Genomic DNA, 19,581 nt, shown 5'->3' with positions numbered 1-19,581 from the left:
TACATATTGAGCTGGTTACAGCCATCTTCTGTATGCATAACATGTTTGTTTTTTTGATTGATTACTATTTGCAATCAGACTTCTGGGACAGGCTGAAAGGCACAAATAAAACATTGAGAGAGATCTTTGAGAAAGAACCTGTGAAGTAATTTCTCTTGAACTAATATCTGCAAGTATTTTTCCAAGAAGAGTCTTTAATGTTCAACAACTTTGCTGCTGCCACTATATTTCTTTCTGCTTTGCTCTTCTTTTGGTCATAGCAGTTGACCAATAAGCTAGAAACAGGCCTAGTCTGTCCACCGTGATTCTTGTTTGAAAGCTATGTGACAACCCTCCCTCTGCCTTTGCTTCCTACTTATAATTTCTTATCCTTTTTCTTAATCATTATCATCCACAATCTTCATTGCCTCTGCTCTGTTCTCACTTGTTGAATCTCACCGAACAGCTCTCTCGTTAATATACATCCATTCATAATACAAAAGTAATTATACATAGAGTTATTGTATTATAACTCCCACACTCTCCAAAAACATGTTCCACGGCACAACTCACCTTTTCGATCAGCTGATATGTTTGTGTGGGGAAATACATCTAAATTAGCATTTAACATTACCTCTTTGGACTTTATTGTAAATCTCTTTTTTGGGGGGTCGTGAACTTGTGTTGAAAATATTGACAACCACTGGAATGTACTGCAACATGTCTGAACTGATTTCAAGTTGATCAAGCAGAGGACCAAAACAAACAAATCTCTGAAGGGTTGCATTGACATCATCATAAACTGCTCACACATGGTAGACAAGACAGAATGTTGCCACACACTTCCAAATATTCCAAATGTCTTCATTTTATGCTCAAAGGATCAACAAGTCATGACATGCTGGAAATAAATTCAATAATACCGGAAGCCAAGTTTGTGATTGGCCAGTAAATTTGTACAGTCTTGCTCTTCAGCACATACCATCAAAGACAAAAACAACAATGTTTGAAGCATATTTAGGGTTGCCTTAATTTTAACTCTTTATTGACCTTTACAAAGTCCACTTATTCATCCTGTTTACATATGTTTGCAACTGAATATGTTCTAAGCAAAGATAGTAAGGTGCTTTCCACTTTGCAGAGGCAGGGCTGCAGACCAAACTTTGAATATCTCACCAAGGTCATTTGGATCCGCAGCACTTGCAGTTCCCAGAGTTCAACCACATTTTTTTAGAGTGGAATATATATAAATGTTTAAATTCTCGGGTGTACAGGCAGGGGTCATTTGCAGGCACAATTGTTGATGATTGCCCATCAATGTTACAAAACTGGACATAGGCCTACTATACTGTATTACATACAACGACTGAAACCTATTTCTTTTCGTGACACAAAAGTGTCAAAAATTTGGAAAAACCATCACATTCAGTATATCACAAAGAATAGGTTACATATAAAACACACTAATATAGGAAAAAAGGGACATTTACACAAAATCACAGTAGATATCTATTTCATTTTAATTTCTATAATTTTTTTTTACACATCTTTCATAATTATGTGCATTACAAGCATACAATTGTATCGAAATGGAATCTAACAGTTCATATTATTTCATAGTGCTATAAAAATATAAATTGTATATTAAAAAAAGCTCAGTGATAACATCATAGAAAATGATGCATATCTACAGTTAATATCTATTAAAAACTTTCTTTTCACACATTTAAACTGTGGAAAAGTATTGTGTAAACATAAACACCAAAGTACAATCAATCATTAAATGGCTCAGTTTTATTTTATATTTATGTAATGAAGGGAGTTAAGAATTTGAAGAATGAAAAGGAAGTTTAATTATTTATAGTTTGTGAGGCCCTGTCTGTGATTTTGCTTAGGGCTCAGTCTGTCACTGCTGCCGTGCGTTATAATTTTTTGTAATTTGTTTCCATTTATATCATGTATCACTTATATCTATCTCTTCTTACAGTCCTTCAATTTGAAGGAAAGGGTTTAAAAATCCATAAAAGTGTTTTTCAGAAACTTAGCATTCCATGTGTGGCATGAACACAGCATAACCTGCCTGTAAACCAGTCTTTGTTTGGGCACCATGCCAGATTCTTGATTAACCGTCGAAACGTCCAGTGGAAAGGATTAGTCACATCGGAGTTTGTTTTGTGTGTTTAGCACAAACCTTTCGCAGTGTCCACTTCTGGTATGTTCGGGAAACGCCTTTATAAAAATAAAAGATACGGTAACAAACGTTACACTGAGAGAGCCAGTGACAATGATGACATACTGTATGTCACCACATAACTAGTAAACAAGTGTCAGTTTGTTTAACAACTGCTGTGTTGTCTGTTGCACAACTTTAAAACCAGTGAGGCATAACTACTTACTATGAGAATTTCCAACGACGCCACAAGACCAGTGAAAATCCAAGCACTAACACAATGGGTATGAGTTTGAAATATCGCATGATGACATGTTTTTGTTCGGGGATTCCCACAGATGTCAGGAGATCTACGGAAAATGAAGAAATCCACAAACAATTATTCTTTTAGTTTTACTTAATAATGATCGGAAACAAGACTTGACTTATTGTTATATACTGTACTGTTGTTGTGTTTACAGCTAATAACATAATGCTGAATTTAATAAAAACAACAATTAGTTACCAGAAACCGCCACGCAGTCATGGCTAATGTGTGTTGATATGTTTTTGGCCGTGACATGACATGTAGGTTCTGATGTCACGTTGAGTTTGGTGATGAGTGTGCTGTTGAAATGGTAGAGGCCCGTAGAAGCACTGTGGGTGTTTGTTTGATATGTTATGTTGGTCGTGGTTGAATTTGTAAGGAGCTGTCCGGTCAAATTCCATTGGATCTCAGCCTCTCCGTAGCGCCCATGTACATAACAGTGGAATTCCTTTAGGCCTATATCGCCATTTGTTTTGTCGGACTTCTGACAGATGTTGTAGCTCGCTAATGAGAGATGAATCATGTTAAAATTGTGCAAGATTGAACAGCTTCTAGTGCAAATTCATGAGTGAATGAGGGAGTGATCAGGCTGCACACTGAAAGAATGACTCACCAGAAATGTGTAGTTGGACAAAGTGTCTTTCGTATATCCCTGGACTTAAAATGCATTTGTATCTCCCCTGGTCACTCGCTGTGATGTTGGTTAGGAGAATAGAGCAGTTATTGTTCTCAGATATTTTGGCTCTGCCCTGGTATCTGCCATCAAATTCTGAAGTGGTCTTGTTGTATACGGACTGCAGCTTTGGAAATTCCATCTGCCACTCAAACTCCTCTTTATCTGTGCAGTTGCATGGCAGAAGGACGCTTTCTCCTAAGAAGCCGTTGACATGTGTAGTCTCTTCCTCACCTATACAGAAGAAAAGGTCACAATTAATCCATTAATCAGTCTTTTCAAATTTCTCAACACAAACACTGTAAAACATTTAACAAAACTGAAGTGTCCTTGCAGTCTTAATAATGTTTTAAGTAACTAAAATTAATAATTAGATCAAAACTAAGGTTCAAAGGTTATGAGAACTAAACAAATTACATTCATTAAACTATTATTATTATTATTATTATTATTACCAGAAGTAACACTTCAATTGCTAGACACATGGTGAGTTCCCATAATGTATGTTTTATTGTAACTACAAAAAAAAAGAGGCCTCAAGAGAGTTAAGATTCTGAGACAGTGAGTGTTGGGACGTCTGCTGAATATTCCGATCACTGTTGTGGAGATTAATAAGTAGAGAGATTTACTCAAGTGTTGAGTACATTTCTTGAGTATTTCCATTTTCTGCTATACTTTACACTTCTACTCCACTAATATAGGTCTTAAAAAGGTATTATAAGGTCATTAGAGGGCCATTTAATGGTCCCAAGTGCCCCGACCTAGCCTGGTGCTACCAGACCATTGTACTTCGTTTCATTTGGGGAAAGTAGGTAGGCGGGCGGAGCCAGGCTAGCCCCGACCAAAGTTTGGCCTCACTTTTGTTCACATGGAGGCGGTGCCCTTTTCTAATTTTTCGCTCATGCCCCTTAGAAAGTATGTGCATGCCACTGCATCCATATATCAAAATGCAATACTATTCATGTATGATGATTTGTCAGTCACAGTGACCATTTTTAAAGAATTGTAAATTAAATGATTTTATTATGTTTTGATACTTTTTTTATTTTTAAACAATATTTTCAAATTGTGGTATTGGTACATATATTTTTCAATAACTTTATGAGGTTGTTAACTATTTATTTTCTATTCATACTTATCAGTAACATCTGCATTGGAATGTCTCTTGTTTTTCTAAAATATCTTGTGGTTTCGGCGATAACTCCCAAAGTGTCTACTATTCAAATCATATGAAGCCATATGATGAGCTATACATCACTGTCAATTCTGCTGAGTATTGTGCAGATTTGACTGACGTGAGCCAATTTGCTACCTGCCTTGTTGTTCAAACAAAACTGCAAATCCACTCCTACGTTCATCTTGATTCTCTCCAGGAGGAATGAAACCCAATGCAGAGAGTTGTTGGTTAACAAGACCATGTAAAGTTAACAATAATAGTTTGACAGAATATTTCTCCACTCCAGCTGATATCCAACCATATACTGTAGGCTACATAGTGAGTTTGGTTTCAAACGAGAAGAAAAGTGTGAAAATATGGACAACAAGGCTAGATGCCATGCTTCAGATTTTTTTTCATTTAAGCCACAAATGCTGGCAAGTAGGAAAAATAAATCAAATCAAATAATGAAGAAGAAGCAATATGAATATGTTCATTCTGTTACCATTAAAAAAACTTTTCTAAAACAAAGCTGTTTGCTGTAAAAATGGTTAAAGAATAGAAATAATTCACCATCTGGAAAATTTGTATTTGTACAATAAATCCTATCTCATGAGGATTAGCATGCTGATTTATATTGATTATTGACTTGATGTATGGCTCTATGGAAAAAAAGAGTAATAGCCTACATGTTGGTAAAAATAGAGATCCTTTTTTTCAGACACTAGTCATGTTGAGAGTAGGCCGTATAATTTAACATGAAATACACAATAGAATTGCACAAGCCAAACTCATGTAGGTATACATGACCAAAAATAGGAATCCATATAAACACACCTAAACACAAATTGATTTTTTTTTATTTTATTTTTTTACAAAAACCTAGGCTATCCCTTTGCTCCACATAAAGCCTTCTTGTGTTTTTAATCAATTATTTATTTTACGTGAGGGTGATCCATAATGGACGTGGATTATGTCAAAGGACTTCCAGACACAATTGATTGTAGGTCTTCAAGAGCAGCTGGTTATATGGACACGATATCTACGTAGGCTAATGGTTCATTCTGAATCGGAACCACTCAGCACTTTTTAACATTATCGACCATCATCAAGTTCTCCACTTCCCCAGTGTTCAACAGGCGATCAATCAAACACATCTTTATGAAAACGTAAACTTGATATCTTACAAGAGCTGAAAGAGGACGCCTGTGTTATTATCATAGTATATTATTATTATTATTATTATTATTATACAGGGGGATCGGTGATGGCTTTTTCAAGAACTTTACTAGTGTTGTAAATTAACATTGGCTCTATGAAACTGCAGCCTATAACCAGTCTATTTAATTAGGCCTACAAGAACAAACGTTTGGGTGATTATTAAGAGTCAAACTGTTTAGTGGTTTGTTAAATGATAGGCATAGGCTATAGGCTTACCTGAGACAACGAACACCAATATCACTCCCAAAATTATCCTCATGTTGCTCTCTGCCGAGAGAAGGAGACATGTGATTCTGATGGGTCGAATGAGAAGATGCTACATTATAGCCATTTTTTAAGGATTGTTATTCCAGCCTATACCGTTTGTTTGATTCAATGTAGCCTATACAAATCAAAGACACATAGCCTACCTACGTCCGTCTTCAATAAATCTTAAAAGGAGAAGTGAGAGTCGAACCGAAAGTGTTGACACACCCGGAAAACCGTCATAAAAGAAAAAAAAGAAAAAAAAAGAAAGACAAATTCACCTCCCACTGAGGTAGATCTACCAATCTTATCAATGTAGCTTAATGGATAGGCAACTAGGTCAAGTGTGTTTTCCTTCGCATGAAAGCACACACACACACACACACACACACACACACACACACACACTCACACACGCACGCACGCACGCACGCACGCACGCACGCACACACGCACACACACACACACACACACACACACACACACACACACACACACACACACACAGACGTTTTATTACCCCCCCCCCCCCCCAAATGCATTCCCTAACCCCTATCCGAACATGGAAACCTTGTCTGAACCTTCACAGCCCTCTTAAGAAATCTGGGAAACAAGAAGTGCCCTCTTTCCAAAAAATACCTCACTCCTATGGTTAAAACTGAAATAGGTCCTCACAAAGCCAGAATACACACACACACACTCCCCCCAGCCCCCGCCCTCGCCAAGTCCCTCCAGCCTCACACCGTCACCGTCGGAAGCTAAAGGGAGGGATCATCGGGATCCGAACACTTCAGCCGCCGCTGTGTCGACACCTCTGCTTTTACGGTGTATTTTAATTATTCTAACGGGAAAATCGTGACAACATAACGGGGGTGCTGGACACCGGGAGGACGTTATGGGCGAACTCACGGCATTTCTGCTATTACTGGTGGCGACCTTGACGCTTTCATCCGAGGTGAGTGTCGTTACAGTGGGGAGAGATTGGTCGTTGAGCCCATTGCCTGGCTCCGGTTCGTCTGCGGCGGCCTGGGGCCAAAGATACAGCACGAGGATCCTAGCGCAAAGCGCCATGTCCAATCTGACCAATGACGTATTCAAATAACTGTTAATAAGTTTAATGCAACGCTGCGTTAGTGCGTTGGATAACAAAAAAACAAAACATGAAGGCTTTAAACAACAACCAAAGACATTCGATGAGGCCCACTCTTCGTTGCATCCAGTTATTTGTTTATTGGCTGTTTTAAGCATTTTCATGTAGGCTATAATTTCATTTCCACTCGGTCTACACAGTGTACGCAGATGTAGGCTACTGCGTAACAAGCCAAATAATGTTATCAATTCTACCAAGGCCTACCGTTAGATGTCAGTGATTGACAGCTCGGCCCTGCCATGTTGGACATGTTTTGATTTGTCTGGGGTGGATTGGTTTCCCCACGCAGATACGCTTCATGGTCTCTGTTAAAGTAGTAGGCTAGTAGTAGTAGTCGCTGACATATTATTATTGACACGATAGGTTAATTAAGCTCTTTATCTTGCGCAGTGCATACTGCCAGTGCCGAGAGCTAACGTTAGCTAGCTTTTTCCCCCATATTTTTTTAAAAACAGAAAATGATTAGTATGGCAACAGCTCGGCTATTTAGTAGCCTAACTTCATGTTCCTTTCTATTAAATATATTTCAAACGAACCAGGTATATAGGCTACATTTACAAATACAACGCCAGCATATAGGCTACCTGAATTTATTTTTTATTTTTATTTTAGCAATGCTAATGTAGTGTAGTGTTATTTTGGGCTATAGCTACGACCTGGTCCAGTTCGGTAGCGTTTGCAGCTGCAGGGTGGTTGATTTTGACTGGAAGAACGAAAAAAATATTCAGTCTTTTTTATTTTATCCTTTAGTTTGACAGCAGCAAGATGGCGCCTGCTGCTTGCTGTTGTGCAGGACCGAGAAGCACAGAACATTAGGACAAGCTCGAAATGGGATGAACAGAGGCTTGAATTGCAATATGAAACTCATAAGATGCATGCATGTTGTTTTCTTATTACCATGCTGCATCAAGTAACTATAAGGGACCATGTTTCTACAGGGTCATTATAATATCACAGCTAGCCTAATTGCTTTCCCCAACCAAATCAAACCCTGGCATTTGCTGCAAGGAAAATGTATTTACCGAAGAATTCTTGATACATTTGGTAACATCTGTAGCCTAGCAATTCAATCTAGTTACAATCCTACATTGTGTTGGAATGTATTCCATTTAACTTTTGCATGATTTTAAAGCTGCAGGCTGAGTCCAGATAGAATCACACTGGCCCTACAACAGCATTACCTAGAGTTGATAATATTTGTGTACCGTTGTGGACTACTGACACACTCCCCTACAGTCACACAGGAGTGTTCTTGGGCACACATGCAATTTAATGGTATCATTATATAACTATTCATGTGGCTGCACATTCCACACCCATCATGTATTCTGTATCACCACATTTTTTTATATATTTTGAAGTCTGTAACACATCCCTATATTTGTCTATAGTATTTTTTTCCGTACAGAATGAGCTAAATGGATTTGTTTTAATATGTTGCAAGATGCTCAAAAACAAAAGAAGGAATTTCTCAATTAAATAAATGAGGGATAACATATGCAATGGGCTGAAGTGAGTGGAGTGTTGTTTCTTCAGAAAGTAACAATGATCTATCCCGTTATGACTAACAAGTGGCTAATTTTATGCAGATGTTCACAGGAAAACTTAGCATTAAGTCAGACTTAGTCATTGAAAGATTGGCAGCAGATGGCTTGGTGTTGGCTTGCAGCATCAGTCCTATCCGATGTGTGCCAGAAAAACAGAGAGCCTTTAGGGCGAAATGTACTGAGACTTCCTCCAATTGTTTCTCCAAACACAAAAGGAAGGGGAAAAAACTTGGCTTTAGATGACTATGTCCTGACAGTATAAGGCCAAAGCAGGGTTCACTTGAAGGAAGAGGTTGTTTACACCTCATAATTATGCACCTCATCATTTTGGTTGTCAACATCTTCATCAACATCAACACTTTCTTTCCTGCTATTTTATTGCACTTTCTTTTATATAATATATTGATACAACCTCATAAGCCAGGCCATCCAAGGGCACATGTGCTGCCCTGTGGCTGCAATGCTTAGCTCTCTGCTTAATGGGCTTAAGCTTAAACCAGTAGTCATTTGTTTTATTTATTCATATAATAACTTGAATGCACAGTGACATTCTATATTAATATAAAGAGACCTTACCTATATGATTCACTAATCCCAGCACTGCATAAAAAATACAGATGTTTGTGCAGGATTGTATGTGAGAGGAAGTAGATACATTAAGAGGGATTACATAAACTCTACCAAAATATATTTATGGTTAATCCTGTTCATACTATAGCCGGTTGTATAACAATCAGTTTTCCATGATGTCCTCTCTTTCCCCTTGCCTGTCCAGGTGCCTGATGATGACTCTGTGGGTTTGCAAACAGAGCCCCAGGTGGCCATGTTCTGCGGGAAGCTCAACATGCACATCAGTGTGGAGAGTGGCAAATGGGAGTCTGACCCCTCCGGCACCAAGAGCTGCATTGGCACCAAGGAGGGCATCCTGCAGTACTGCCAAGAGGTATTTAAACAGAGTGAGACAGTAATACAGGAAAACAGGGAGATGCATCAATTACAAACAGGAAGAGGAAGACAGAAAATGTAAAAAAATTAATAAATAAATAAAGAATGTAAAAATGTCCCCCTTTTCTCCAGGTGTACCCAGAGTTGCAGATCACAAACGTTGTGGAGGCCAACCAGCCCGTCAGCATCCAGAACTGGTGCAAGAACGGCCGCAAACAATGCCGCAGTCACACACACATTGTGGTGCCATACCGCTGCCTGGGTAAGCAGTTTTAGTAATGCATGTGTATGTTATTGAGCGTGTTGTTTTTGAGTAAGTGTTGCGTGTAGTGTGAATGGACATACAAATTACTTTGAATAAGCAAAGGCTTCTTTACGTTGCAGTTGGGGAGTTTGTGAGCGATGCCCTGCTTGTTCCTGATAAGTGTAAGTTCCTGCACCAGGAGCGCATGGACCAGTGTGAGAGCCACTTGCACTGGCATACTGTAGCCAAAGAGGTGAGGACTTACAAGACATTGTGCACTGAATGAACTTCATATTGAATGTTATGATCTCTCTGTCACCATGTCTACTTTCGGGTTTGTCGTTCTACTTCTTCCTTCTCCATCTGGTCTCATGAGGGCTCCGGCTGAATGACTTACAATTGTTACAGGGTATCAGTTTTTTTCAACCACTGTTCTAATATAAGGATATATGAATCAGAGCTGATTTATGAATGTTGGGCTGTACATGAGCGTTAAAAGTCCCTCAAGCGCTGTACGAGGTTGTGATGATTCATGTCTGTTGTTGAAATTAGTCCTGCGGCGACCGCTCCATGAATCTCCACGACTACGGGATGCTGTTGCCGTGCGGTATCGACCGTTTCCGGGGGGTGGAGTTTGTCTGCTGTCCGGCAGAGGCCGAGCGGGAATCGGACAGTGCAGAGATGGAAGGGGAGGAGTCGGACGTCTGGTGGGGTGGAGCCGAGACAGAATACTCCGACAATGGGTATCATCATTTGCACACGTTCATCAGCATTCATCCAGTCTAAAGGACACACACACACATACACACAGATTGAGACATGGACTTAACCAGCTGCTCTCCATGCAGCGTGTCGCGTCCGGCTGACACAGAGCCTGCCACCGCTGAGGACGATGAAGACGAGGATGAAGAGGCAGACACATTGGAAAGGGATGAGAACGGAGATGGTGATGAAGATGAGGAGGAGGAGGAGGAGGAAGAAGACGACCTGATTGATGAACAGGATAGCGATGAGCGCAATGTTAAAGTCGCCATGACAACCACCACCACCACCACTACCGAATCGGTTGAGGAAGTCGTTCGAGGTAAGAAATCAAACATCCCTTGTTTCCATGTTTCCATTTATTGGTTGAATTTCATGTTGTCGTATTTGTACACAAAAAGTGTTGCTTTTGTGTTTTCCATCAAATTCTGAAACACATTAATTTTGTTTTTCTTTAATGTTTCGTTTGCGTTTGCCTGTGTGTACATATCTCAGCCGTGTGTTGGGCTCGTGCTGAGTCAGGCCCGTGTCACGCCATGCTGGAGCGCTGGTACTTCATACCTGAGAAAGGACGCTGTTTTCCCTTCTTGTTTGGGGGCTGTGGGGGCAACAGGAACAACTTTGAGTCGGAGGAGTACTGCCTAGCCGTGTGCAGCAGCTCGTGTAAGTCCCAGGACTGGAGTTGTCTAAACCCTGAAGGGTCCGGTCCACACCACAAGCCCGATTCCTGTCCTTGGGCTGCTGCAGATTGTTTCTCCGTCTCATTCAATTTCTATGTCTCTGTCTTTGCACTGAGCGTGTGATGGCTCTTAACCGCTTGGAGCACTGGTTCTGTTGCTTGTTTTCTAGTCTCATGTAACACATTTTAGGATTATTTTCTGACAAAAATGTTTCTTTGATTGGAAGGGAAATATGAAGACGGAGAAAGAATGAAAGCCACAAAATCAACCAGCATCTGCCTGGGAATATAATACTTTTTTTGTGTAAAGCAAAGACAATGTCTTAAAAGACAGATATAGCAAACTCGTCGTTCTATTCGCAAATGATAACGCTGATGATTTTCATCCGTCTGATTGTCAACAAAGGAGTCTAAAACCAACAATGCTTTACGGCCTCTGCACACATCCTACCTCTACTGCGCGTCTACCTCGCGTCTGCGTCTGACTTTTTGTCACTGACCGTGTAATCAACCTAGAGCGGGCACACATCCAACCTCAGACGCACTGCTGATGCGCGTCGGAGGCACGTCTGCAGCGACGCTCCCCTTTACCTCAGGAGGCTCGCCTATTTTTTTCTGAGAGCCGCGCGTCTCTCTCGGGTCTCTCTGCTTTAACTGATAGAGAAATACTCTGCTGAGAGGCATATTGACTTCATACCGGCAGCTTTCGCTGTAGTTTCACCATTTCCTGGTGTGTCCCTTTCAAAATAAAACTTCCAACAAGCGAAAATGTGGCAAAAAAAAGAAAAGAAAAAAAAGGCAATGGGGTGCACGGATTACTGTCCAGACTCAATATAAATCATATGCATCATAAATGACACGAAAGAACTAAATTTTTAATGGGAATTATCTATGAAAACTCTATGTAGAAAGATAGGGCTTTTAGAAGCAGCGCTGAAGCAGGCTGAGACGTTCCATGTGTGTCCGAGAAAAGTCCGAGAGACGCAGCAGTAAGGTAAGGCGACGCGCTCCAGAGGTAGACGCAGGATGTTTGCAGAGGCCGTAAGTCTGTCTCTCAATGCTCTGCACATTACTTGTGGGAACGATGTAATAGAAGTAAAATTAAAAAGCAAGCGGGTCAGTGAAGTGTCCCTGTGGGAAAGCAGCCATGGCGCTCTAGAAGGCATTAACTTCCTCGTAAAATAATTTTCTAACCAGTTCACACTAACTGAGACTTTTTACAGCATGTGGACGAAACAGCGTAAACCCTGACACTTGGGTGTCAGTGTGCATCTGCATGCATTTCTGTACATGTGTGTTTGCATGCCGTTTCGTTGCAAGGTCTTTAACAATGTTAATGTGTCTTAACCAGTGAAAGGCAATGCAAGGGAAATTTATTTAAACTGTATAGCACAATTCAGACACAAGGCAATTCAAAGTGCTTTAAAGGGGAATGAAATACATCAAGATTAGACATTACAAATTGCAGTTTTAATGTCCATATTGTGTATGGGAGTTTTTTTGTGTGTCTACGTGTGAATAGGGGAGGGCCTGGTTAAAGGTTAACGGGTTCATTTGCTATTTACAACCAGTGGAAAGTACCACACGCCCTAGTGATGCAGCTTCTGCCCTGATCTTGACTCGGCACTTTTCATCTTATCTTTAGGCTCCCACATTAGATTAAAGAGATAGCCACAACACTTTGACTGGGAAAATAATCACCCTTTGTTTGTCCTTTCCCCTGATAACCTGTGTCTTTTATACCAGCCTTGTATGTTCTTAACACACTTGTTTAACCTTTTCTTCCAAAACTGTTGTCTTGAGCTGACACACTGAGACCCTTTTGTAATGCTGTCACTATGGAATGCATTGTGTGTTTCAGACGCACTGGGATCAGTATGATTTATTTCACTCTTAGCTTGTATTCTTATTCTCCTGCCCTGCCCTGTGTTTGATCCCCTCCCTCTCTGTTCTCCTGCAGTGCCCACCATGGCCCCCAGTCCTCCAGACGCAGTGGATCAGTACCTCGAATCTCCCGGGGAAGACAACGAACACGCTGACTTCCAGAAGGCCAAGGAAAGCCTGGAGGCCAAACACCGTGAAGGGATGTCCCAGGTTTGTGTTTGTGTGTCAGGGGTTAACATTTACAGCCTAAGCATTTCTGTCTTGGCTGCTGTGATAAAGCCTGAGTTTGTCTGGTTGCTACTGTCTGTCTGACGTGACACTCTTTACGTGCAGGTCATGAGGGAGTGGGAAGAGGCTGAGAGACAGGCAAAGAGCCTCCCGCGCGCTGACAAGAAAGCTGTCATCCAGGTAGCACACACACCACAACTGCTTTTGTGTGTTTGTATTTTATATCATCATTTGTAATTCTAATGTTCATTATGAAAATATTATACTCTTATCATCTTGGCCAAAATTACTTAAAAGTCTTGGTGAGGGGCGCCCTTAGCTCAGTTGGTAGGGCGCCCCCCCCCCAGCAGCAGACCCGGGTTCGATTCCCGGCCGTTCTCTGCATGTCATTCCCCTCTCTGCCCCATTTCACCTCTGTCTCTTCACACTGTCAAATAAAGCATGAAAAATGCAAAAAAGATATCTTAAAAAAAAAAAAAAAAGGGCTTGGTGAAATGGAAGTTAAAGTGATGTTCTGATCTAATTTTGAACGTGTGGTAATGTAGAGGCTACTTCTTTTAAGTCAGGACAACATTTGTGACTTCAGAAAGGAAATCTTAAAGCCTTATGCAAGTAAAACAAAAATTAATTGTGACACTTGAAATTATTACATTTATTGTAGAGCTTGATTGCTGCATTCACCCTCCTTTTGAATGGTTTCTATGTGCAGCCAATTGTGTGTGATGAAGGACCCAACTATAACTATACCAAATCAGATCTCTAGTAAAAAACAAGTTATTCTCCCCAACTGTAAGATGTAAAATAAACTGTATTTGCAGCACTTCCAGGAGAAGGTGGAGGCCTTGGAGCAGGAGGCAGCAGGAGAAAGGCAGCAGTTGGTGGAGACCCACATGGCCCGGGTTGAAGCTCTGCTCAACAGCCGCCGACGCCTGGCTCTGGAAAATTACCTCAGTTCCCTACAGGCCAACCCTCCACGGGTACACACACACACTCACCTCTGCACCTTTTAATAACAACAGAGCTGTTACATGAAGTCATGGGTGTGTTCAGGGACTTGTTTAATCGGGAGAGTTTAGAAACAAGTAACAAAGGCGTTCTCAGTATATTTCTCCTGTCTCAATTAGATTTTTTTGCCAGTTAGAATTGCAGAGTAATTCAAGTGTATGTGAAATGAAAACGGAACATCATATTTAAGGTGCTCCTATAATAATGGTGACATGCACCACTGTCACCACCAGGGTCGTCAGGTGTTGAGCCTGCTGAAGAAGTACGTCCGTGCAGAGCAGAAGGACCGGCAGCACACGCTGAAACACTACGAGCATGTCCGCACCGTCGATCCCAAGAAGGCCGCACAGATCCGGCCTCAGGTACTCCACCTCACACACAAACAGTCGTTTACCCATTTACCCCCACACCAAACCTCTGGAACTGGAAACATCCAACAAAATATTCTTGTAGGTTTTTAACATAGGAATCTGTGTATGATTTCACTTTGTGCTAAGGTTCTGACTCACCTACGTGTGATCGACGAGAGGATGAATCAGTCTTTGAGTCTGCTCTACAAGGTGCCAAGTGTGGCAAACGAGATCCAAAACCAAGTCGGTAAGTGTTGCCTTCATATTTCTTGACTATTTTTCTGTCTAAATGCGATAAAAAAAATGTTGTCTGGTTTTTGAACGGTTAGTTGGGTAAAAAAACCTCCTAAAATAAAACAATAATTTAAAAAAAATGGTCAGTATCAGCCTTCGGCAGTATCTTTCATGTTTGTAATTTATTTTTATCCATTGTATGTGGGTCAAACAGTCTGAGATCTGTTCATTTTAAAAAGGATTATCTGACGTTGGAATAACATCTATCAAAATTGCCTTAATGTGACCACCTTCACGTGAGGTGGGACTATGCCGATTAATGAAATAGCCCCACAGCCTCCTGTAGTGCTGAGTGAGGATGATAACAGGTTTAACAGCATGTCTGAAGTCAGGTGATGCGCATGGTGTGCTCATCTCTCCTGTAAGTTTGTCTTCAGTAATCAGGACACCGTATGGACTTCACCTGACTTGCAAATCTATCTTGCTCCCGCCGTTTCTCCCTCCCATTAATCATGCTGTCTCTGTCTTTCCTTCTTCCACGTTCTAGCTGTTATAGTGCAGAGAGTTCAGGCCGAGCTGTCTCAGCAAGTCTCTTCTCTGCAGAGCGATGGGCGGGTGAGTGGAGTTGCACCCACTCACATATGCGTGCCTGTATAAACTGCACTCCCTCACATTTATAAATAGAATCCCCTTTGCCGTACAGTAGCACACATACAAGGCCATGCATACGAAGACATTAAGAAGAAGTCTTATTATTGAAGACACAGACGAAAGCAACAAAAAGGCAGAGAATGAAAGTCATTTTATGTTTTTTTTTATAGCCTTTCTGTTTAAATCACTCAGCTGATCACAAATAGTGAGGACTCTAATCGAAGAGAAGATAAATCTGAAATAATCATCTGAAAAACTATTATTTCCCAGGCGATTCTGTAGTTGAAAGGCAAAAAAAAAAGATTTAGAGATCACAGCTGTGGAGATGGACAATTTTAAGATTTTGGACACATAACTACACCATCGAGTGGAGGATGTCAGACTTTTGAGCAGATAATCATTGGTATGGGATTACACGGCCATGATTGTCCCACATGTCCAGATAAGTTCATATTCTTGTGTGTTTGTAGGTGGATGGCAGGGTGAGTTACGGTAATGACGCTCTGATGCCCGATCAGGCCTACAGCTCTGCTCCTATGGACCCTGACCTGGACGCATTCGGCTTCATCCACCCTGAGAGCTTCAATCAGGCCAACACAGAGAACCACGGTAACGCACGCACGCACACACATGCACACACCATATCTATGGACAAAGACACTTGCTTTATTATCATAGAATAAGATACTCAGCACTTCATTGGTAGAAATACAGTATTAACACACATTGGACAATTAGAACAAGGTTATATGTTTCCATATGATGTTAATACAGGTGATAAATCTGTTCTAAAATCACTGGAATCCAGCTGAAGGGCATACGTTCATTGTGGAACAAACATGCATTCCAGAAAGCTAAATGTATTCTCAGTCAGCCTGACCATGTCCTCAGTGAGGAATTCACTCTATTGCTCTCAGGGCGGCGCTATCATTCAATCAGGGCAAGAACAGTGAGGTACTCCCACTCTTTTATCCCTGCAACCATCAGGTTACTGAATGATGACAAGAGTCAGGAGTAGGTGGAGAGCACACCAGTGTAGCTGGGTGGTTGTTACTGACGGGTTGAAATGAATGTGAGTTGAATGTGTTTGTTGGACTGCTGTTGATATATGTTTATGTCTACCTCATACTGCTATTTATAGTATTTATTAAATTATTTTTTTACTGTGAGACTGTGGAAGTCTTAACTAAATTGCCCTTGGGATAAATACAGTTTTTCTGATTCTGATTTCCAACTAAATTCCTATTTTGTGTTGTTGGAAAAAAAAAAGCTTTCTTATTTGTTATTATTACACATGTTGACAGTTTATTGTAGCATCAGTTTGCGCTGACACACCTCTTCACACAATGAATTTTTCTGCAGTGGAGCCTGTTGATGCTCGTCCAATTCCAGATAGAGGACTCCCCACACGACCTGGTGAGTCAAGTATATCTGCGTGCTAGTACTTCAAACAGTAAGGGGCTATGAATATATACTGTATATATTACTCTTTGATCATATCTGCATCAGTTTGAAAATGTAATTCTCATACAAGAATAATAAATGAATAAAAAATGTAGTAATACCATTTATATTAAAATAAGTTTTAAATTTATAGCACGATACAAATACTTTGAAAATATAGCATTGTTATTTCACTACCATATGTATGTTGTTGTTTTCAATTTAATATGTCTCCTGTCGTTTAAGTATCAGCCCTGAAGCCAGAGGAGATGCCTAGAGTGAGGATGAACACTGAGGAGAGGCAAAGTGCTGGTTACGAAGTTTACCATCAAAAACTGGTATGAAACAATACAAATCCAGTCAACACTCTCCACATCATTCAGTAGTGCATTTTGTTCTGCAGTGGTCTGTGCTTTGTGCATGTAAATGGTTTTCTTTTTAAATCGCAGGTGTTTTTCGCTGAGGATGTGGGGTCCAATAAAGGTGCAATTATTGGACTTATGGTTGGAGGGGTTGTCATAGCGACAGTCATTGTCATCACCTTGGTGATGCTAAGGAAGAAACAATATACTTCCATTCATCACGGTGTTATTGAGGTAAAGAGAGGCCTTATTATGTCCAACATTATGTGTTAAACCAGTTTGTTAATTTGTCTATATTAAATCCTTTTTTTTCTTAACTTTTAGGTGGATGCAGCAGTGACACCAGAGGAGCGTCATCTTGCCAAGATGCAGCAGAACGGCTATGAGAATCCCACCTATAAATTCTTCGAGCAAATGCAGAACTAAAGAACTGTTCATCAACGTTTCCTTCAGGCTTATCCCCACACCTCTCACACGTTGGGTCTGTTTCCTCCTCCCTGCACCTTCAGTTTCTCACTCTGTTGAAGGGGGAAGGAAATATGTGAACACACTTTACCTGCAATTGGTCAGACAAGGGTCCCCTGTTTCACCTGCACATTTCAGCCAATGACGTCCGGGTTTGTTCTGACAAACCAAACAACCTGTCCACGATTCGTATGAAGGCGACACCAGGATCATGTTAGCTCGAGCAATGTAATTCCCACTCTCCTCCCTTCATCGCTCCAACTGTTTGTTTCACCCCCGCTGCCCTTCTCCCTATGGTGACAGCTGTGATGACATAACAGCTCTTAGTGCTGACGGGGGGAAGAGGGGCTCTGTGCACGATTACAACCCAAGTGTTTCAGGTTTTGTTTAAAAAAAAAAAAAAAAAAAAAAGAAGGCAGAAAAATTCTACATAATCAAAAATATGTAAAAGTTGAAAAATATTGAATGTTTTGTTGTCTGATTTTTTTTAATGTGTAATATATTAAGACAGAGATTAGCTGTAAGTATATGTAGTGCATGGCAATATTGATGACGGATACAGTATACTGTATGTTGAGGTCATCGCAAGCGATCCTCTTACTAGATATTTTAGAAGGATTGTAAATTTCTAGTGTCTTCTTTGTGATCTTGTGATATGAAGAAGAAGAGTATTCAGAATCTGGTCCGCATTGTTGTTGCACAGACTTGCTTTAACTGAATCTTGGCTTGTTTATGCTCATCTCCACGCTTCACTGTTGTGTTAGCTGCATGGGCAAAATGCTCTATATGTAATATATGAAGTGTAATAGCATCCGAAAGGAAGATGATTATGTTACTGTTTGCGTTCTATGCACTCTGTCATTTTGGAAGTCTGATTATTATCATCAATGTTATTGCTATTTAGTCCCTGATTATAATTCACACTGTCGCAAAACATTGTTTTTTTATCAGAATGAAGATTTAGTTCAAACTCTAGAAAGGTTTTCTGAAAGTATCATTCCAGATTTATCATTCCAGTCATTCTTAATTGTAAATATTTGGAAGATGGAGGTCCGGTTCTCAACAGGCTACTTTCATTATCAAGCTCCACCTCTGTCTTTTCCCCACCTTGATCATGTGTTCTTCAGTCTGTCTTTTTAACGTCCATTTGTCCTGTGAATTATCTCTCTCTCTCTGGCTGTGATAGCAATATTTTATATATATATATATATATGCTATATTTTAGCAGCACTTGGGAGTATTTGATAAAAACAACAGGACTTGCCTACAGAGAACAGAACAGTTTTCTCCATCTCCACACACTCAGTCCTTTCCCAAATCTCACATACACATTCTATTTTTCTACATTTCCAGTGTAAAACATGTACAGTGCTTCTGTTTGTCCTGTGGTAGATATTTCTTTCCCAGCATTATCTGTCGTCAAGTCCTCATGAAGAGGTGAACAATGACTGTCAACACTTAAGAGGATGTACACTACTCACATCAGCATTGAGACACATTTCCCTATCCCTTGATGAAGTTATTAAACATGAATGTGACAAACATGTTGTGAAATATCACCTCTCTACACATTATATCCACACATGTACAGATGCACTAACTGAAGCTCTTAATCAGGTGAATGTTGAAAATGTGTATTGTTGCTCACTCCAGATGTAGTTAGAGGCTAGTATTGAAAAGAAATGTTTTTTTCCCCCCTTCCTCATTAACTCAGTGACTTTCCTATCTGTGTAGTTAAATGAAACATTTGCTTAGAGTAAGAAAAAGCTTTCTACACTCACTATACCATGAATAAAATTTTGAATGTACATATAGCTGTCTGGATGTTTGTCATTTTAAACCTTTTACTCTGATAATGTAGATATCTTTACAGTTCAAAG

At 40.3% G+C, this 19,581-nt stretch overlaps 2 protein-coding genes across 4 annotated transcripts; one reads left to right on the top strand and one right to left on the bottom strand.

The window, feature by feature from the left end:
- Positions 1 to 853: 853 nt before the first annotated feature.
- On the bottom strand, positions 854 to 6,028 carry LOC307258329 (uncharacterized protein). The gene is made up of 6 exons (XM_080037835.1): positions 5,917 to 6,028; positions 5,723 to 5,799; positions 3,070 to 3,363; positions 2,655 to 2,960; positions 2,376 to 2,499; positions 854 to 2,208 (listed from the first exon to the last, which is right to left on the bottom strand). Coding segments are annotated over exons 2-6 (768 nt in total). The 5' UTR covers positions 5,766 to 5,799; positions 5,917 to 6,028; the 3' UTR covers positions 854 to 2,207.
- A 497-nt stretch (positions 6,029 to 6,525) lies between these two features.
- appb (amyloid beta (A4) precursor protein b) lies at positions 6,526 to 19,511 on the top strand. 3 transcript variants are annotated; one of them, XM_080038324.1, is made up of 18 exons: positions 6,526 to 6,707; positions 9,225 to 9,392; positions 9,527 to 9,656; positions 9,779 to 9,891; positions 10,191 to 10,381; positions 10,487 to 10,722; positions 10,896 to 11,063; positions 13,040 to 13,173; positions 13,297 to 13,371; positions 14,010 to 14,168; positions 14,430 to 14,558; positions 14,694 to 14,793; positions 15,328 to 15,395; positions 15,902 to 16,040; positions 16,794 to 16,847; positions 17,127 to 17,212; positions 17,324 to 17,470; positions 17,561 to 19,511. In XM_080038324.1, the coding sequence occupies exons 1-18, from the start codon at positions 6,648 to 6,650 to the stop codon at positions 17,660 to 17,662; spliced, it is 2,259 nt and encodes a 752-aa protein (XP_079894450.1). In that variant the 5' UTR covers positions 6,526 to 6,647; the 3' UTR covers positions 17,663 to 19,511. The 3 variants fall into 3 exon arrangements, with proteins under 3 accessions (XP_079894450.1, XP_079894449.1, XP_079894451.1); XM_080038323.1 differs by having other exon boundaries at positions 17,121 to 17,212; XM_080038325.1 differs by lacking the exon at positions 10,896 to 11,063 and having other exon boundaries at positions 17,121 to 17,212.
- Positions 19,512 to 19,581: the final 70 nt, after the last annotated feature.

The sequence above is a fragment of the Ammodytes marinus genome, assembly GCF_949987685.1.
Source record: "Ammodytes marinus genome assembly, chromosome: 12".
Lineage (NCBI taxonomy): Eukaryota > Metazoa > Chordata > Actinopteri > Uranoscopiformes > Ammodytidae > Ammodytes > Ammodytes marinus.
The sequence above is the reverse complement of the archived record's forward strand: the minus strand, read 5'-3'. Positions and strand labels throughout refer to the sequence as shown.

What these genes read in the sequence shown, in the direction of transcription:
- LOC307258329 (XM_080037835.1), bottom strand. Translation starts at nt 5,765, where the DNA reads ATGAGGATAATTTTGGGAGTGATATTGGTGTTCGTTGTCTCAG. An exon ending in ATTGGTGTTCGTTGTCTCAG is followed by an intron (nt 3,364 to 5,722) that starts GTAAGCCTATAG and finishes TCTTCTGTATAG; the next exon opens with GTGAGGAAGAGACTACACAT. An exon ending in TGACTGCGTGGCGGTTTCTG is followed by an intron (nt 2,500 to 2,654) that starts GTAACTAATTGT and finishes CATTTTCCGTAG; the next exon opens with ATCTCCTGACATCTGTGGGA.
- appb (XM_080038323.1), top strand. Translation starts at nt 6,648, where the DNA reads ATGGGCGAACTCACGGCATTTCTGCTATTACTGGTGGCGACCTTGACG. An exon ending in TACAGGCCAACCCTCCACGG is followed by an intron (nt 14,169 to 14,429) that starts GTACACACACAC and finishes TGTCACCACCAG; the next exon opens with GGTCGTCAGGTGTTGAGCCT. An exon ending in CCGCACAGATCCGGCCTCAG is followed by an intron (nt 14,559 to 14,693) that starts GTACTCCACCTC and finishes CTTTGTGCTAAG; the next exon opens with GTTCTGACTCACCTACGTGT.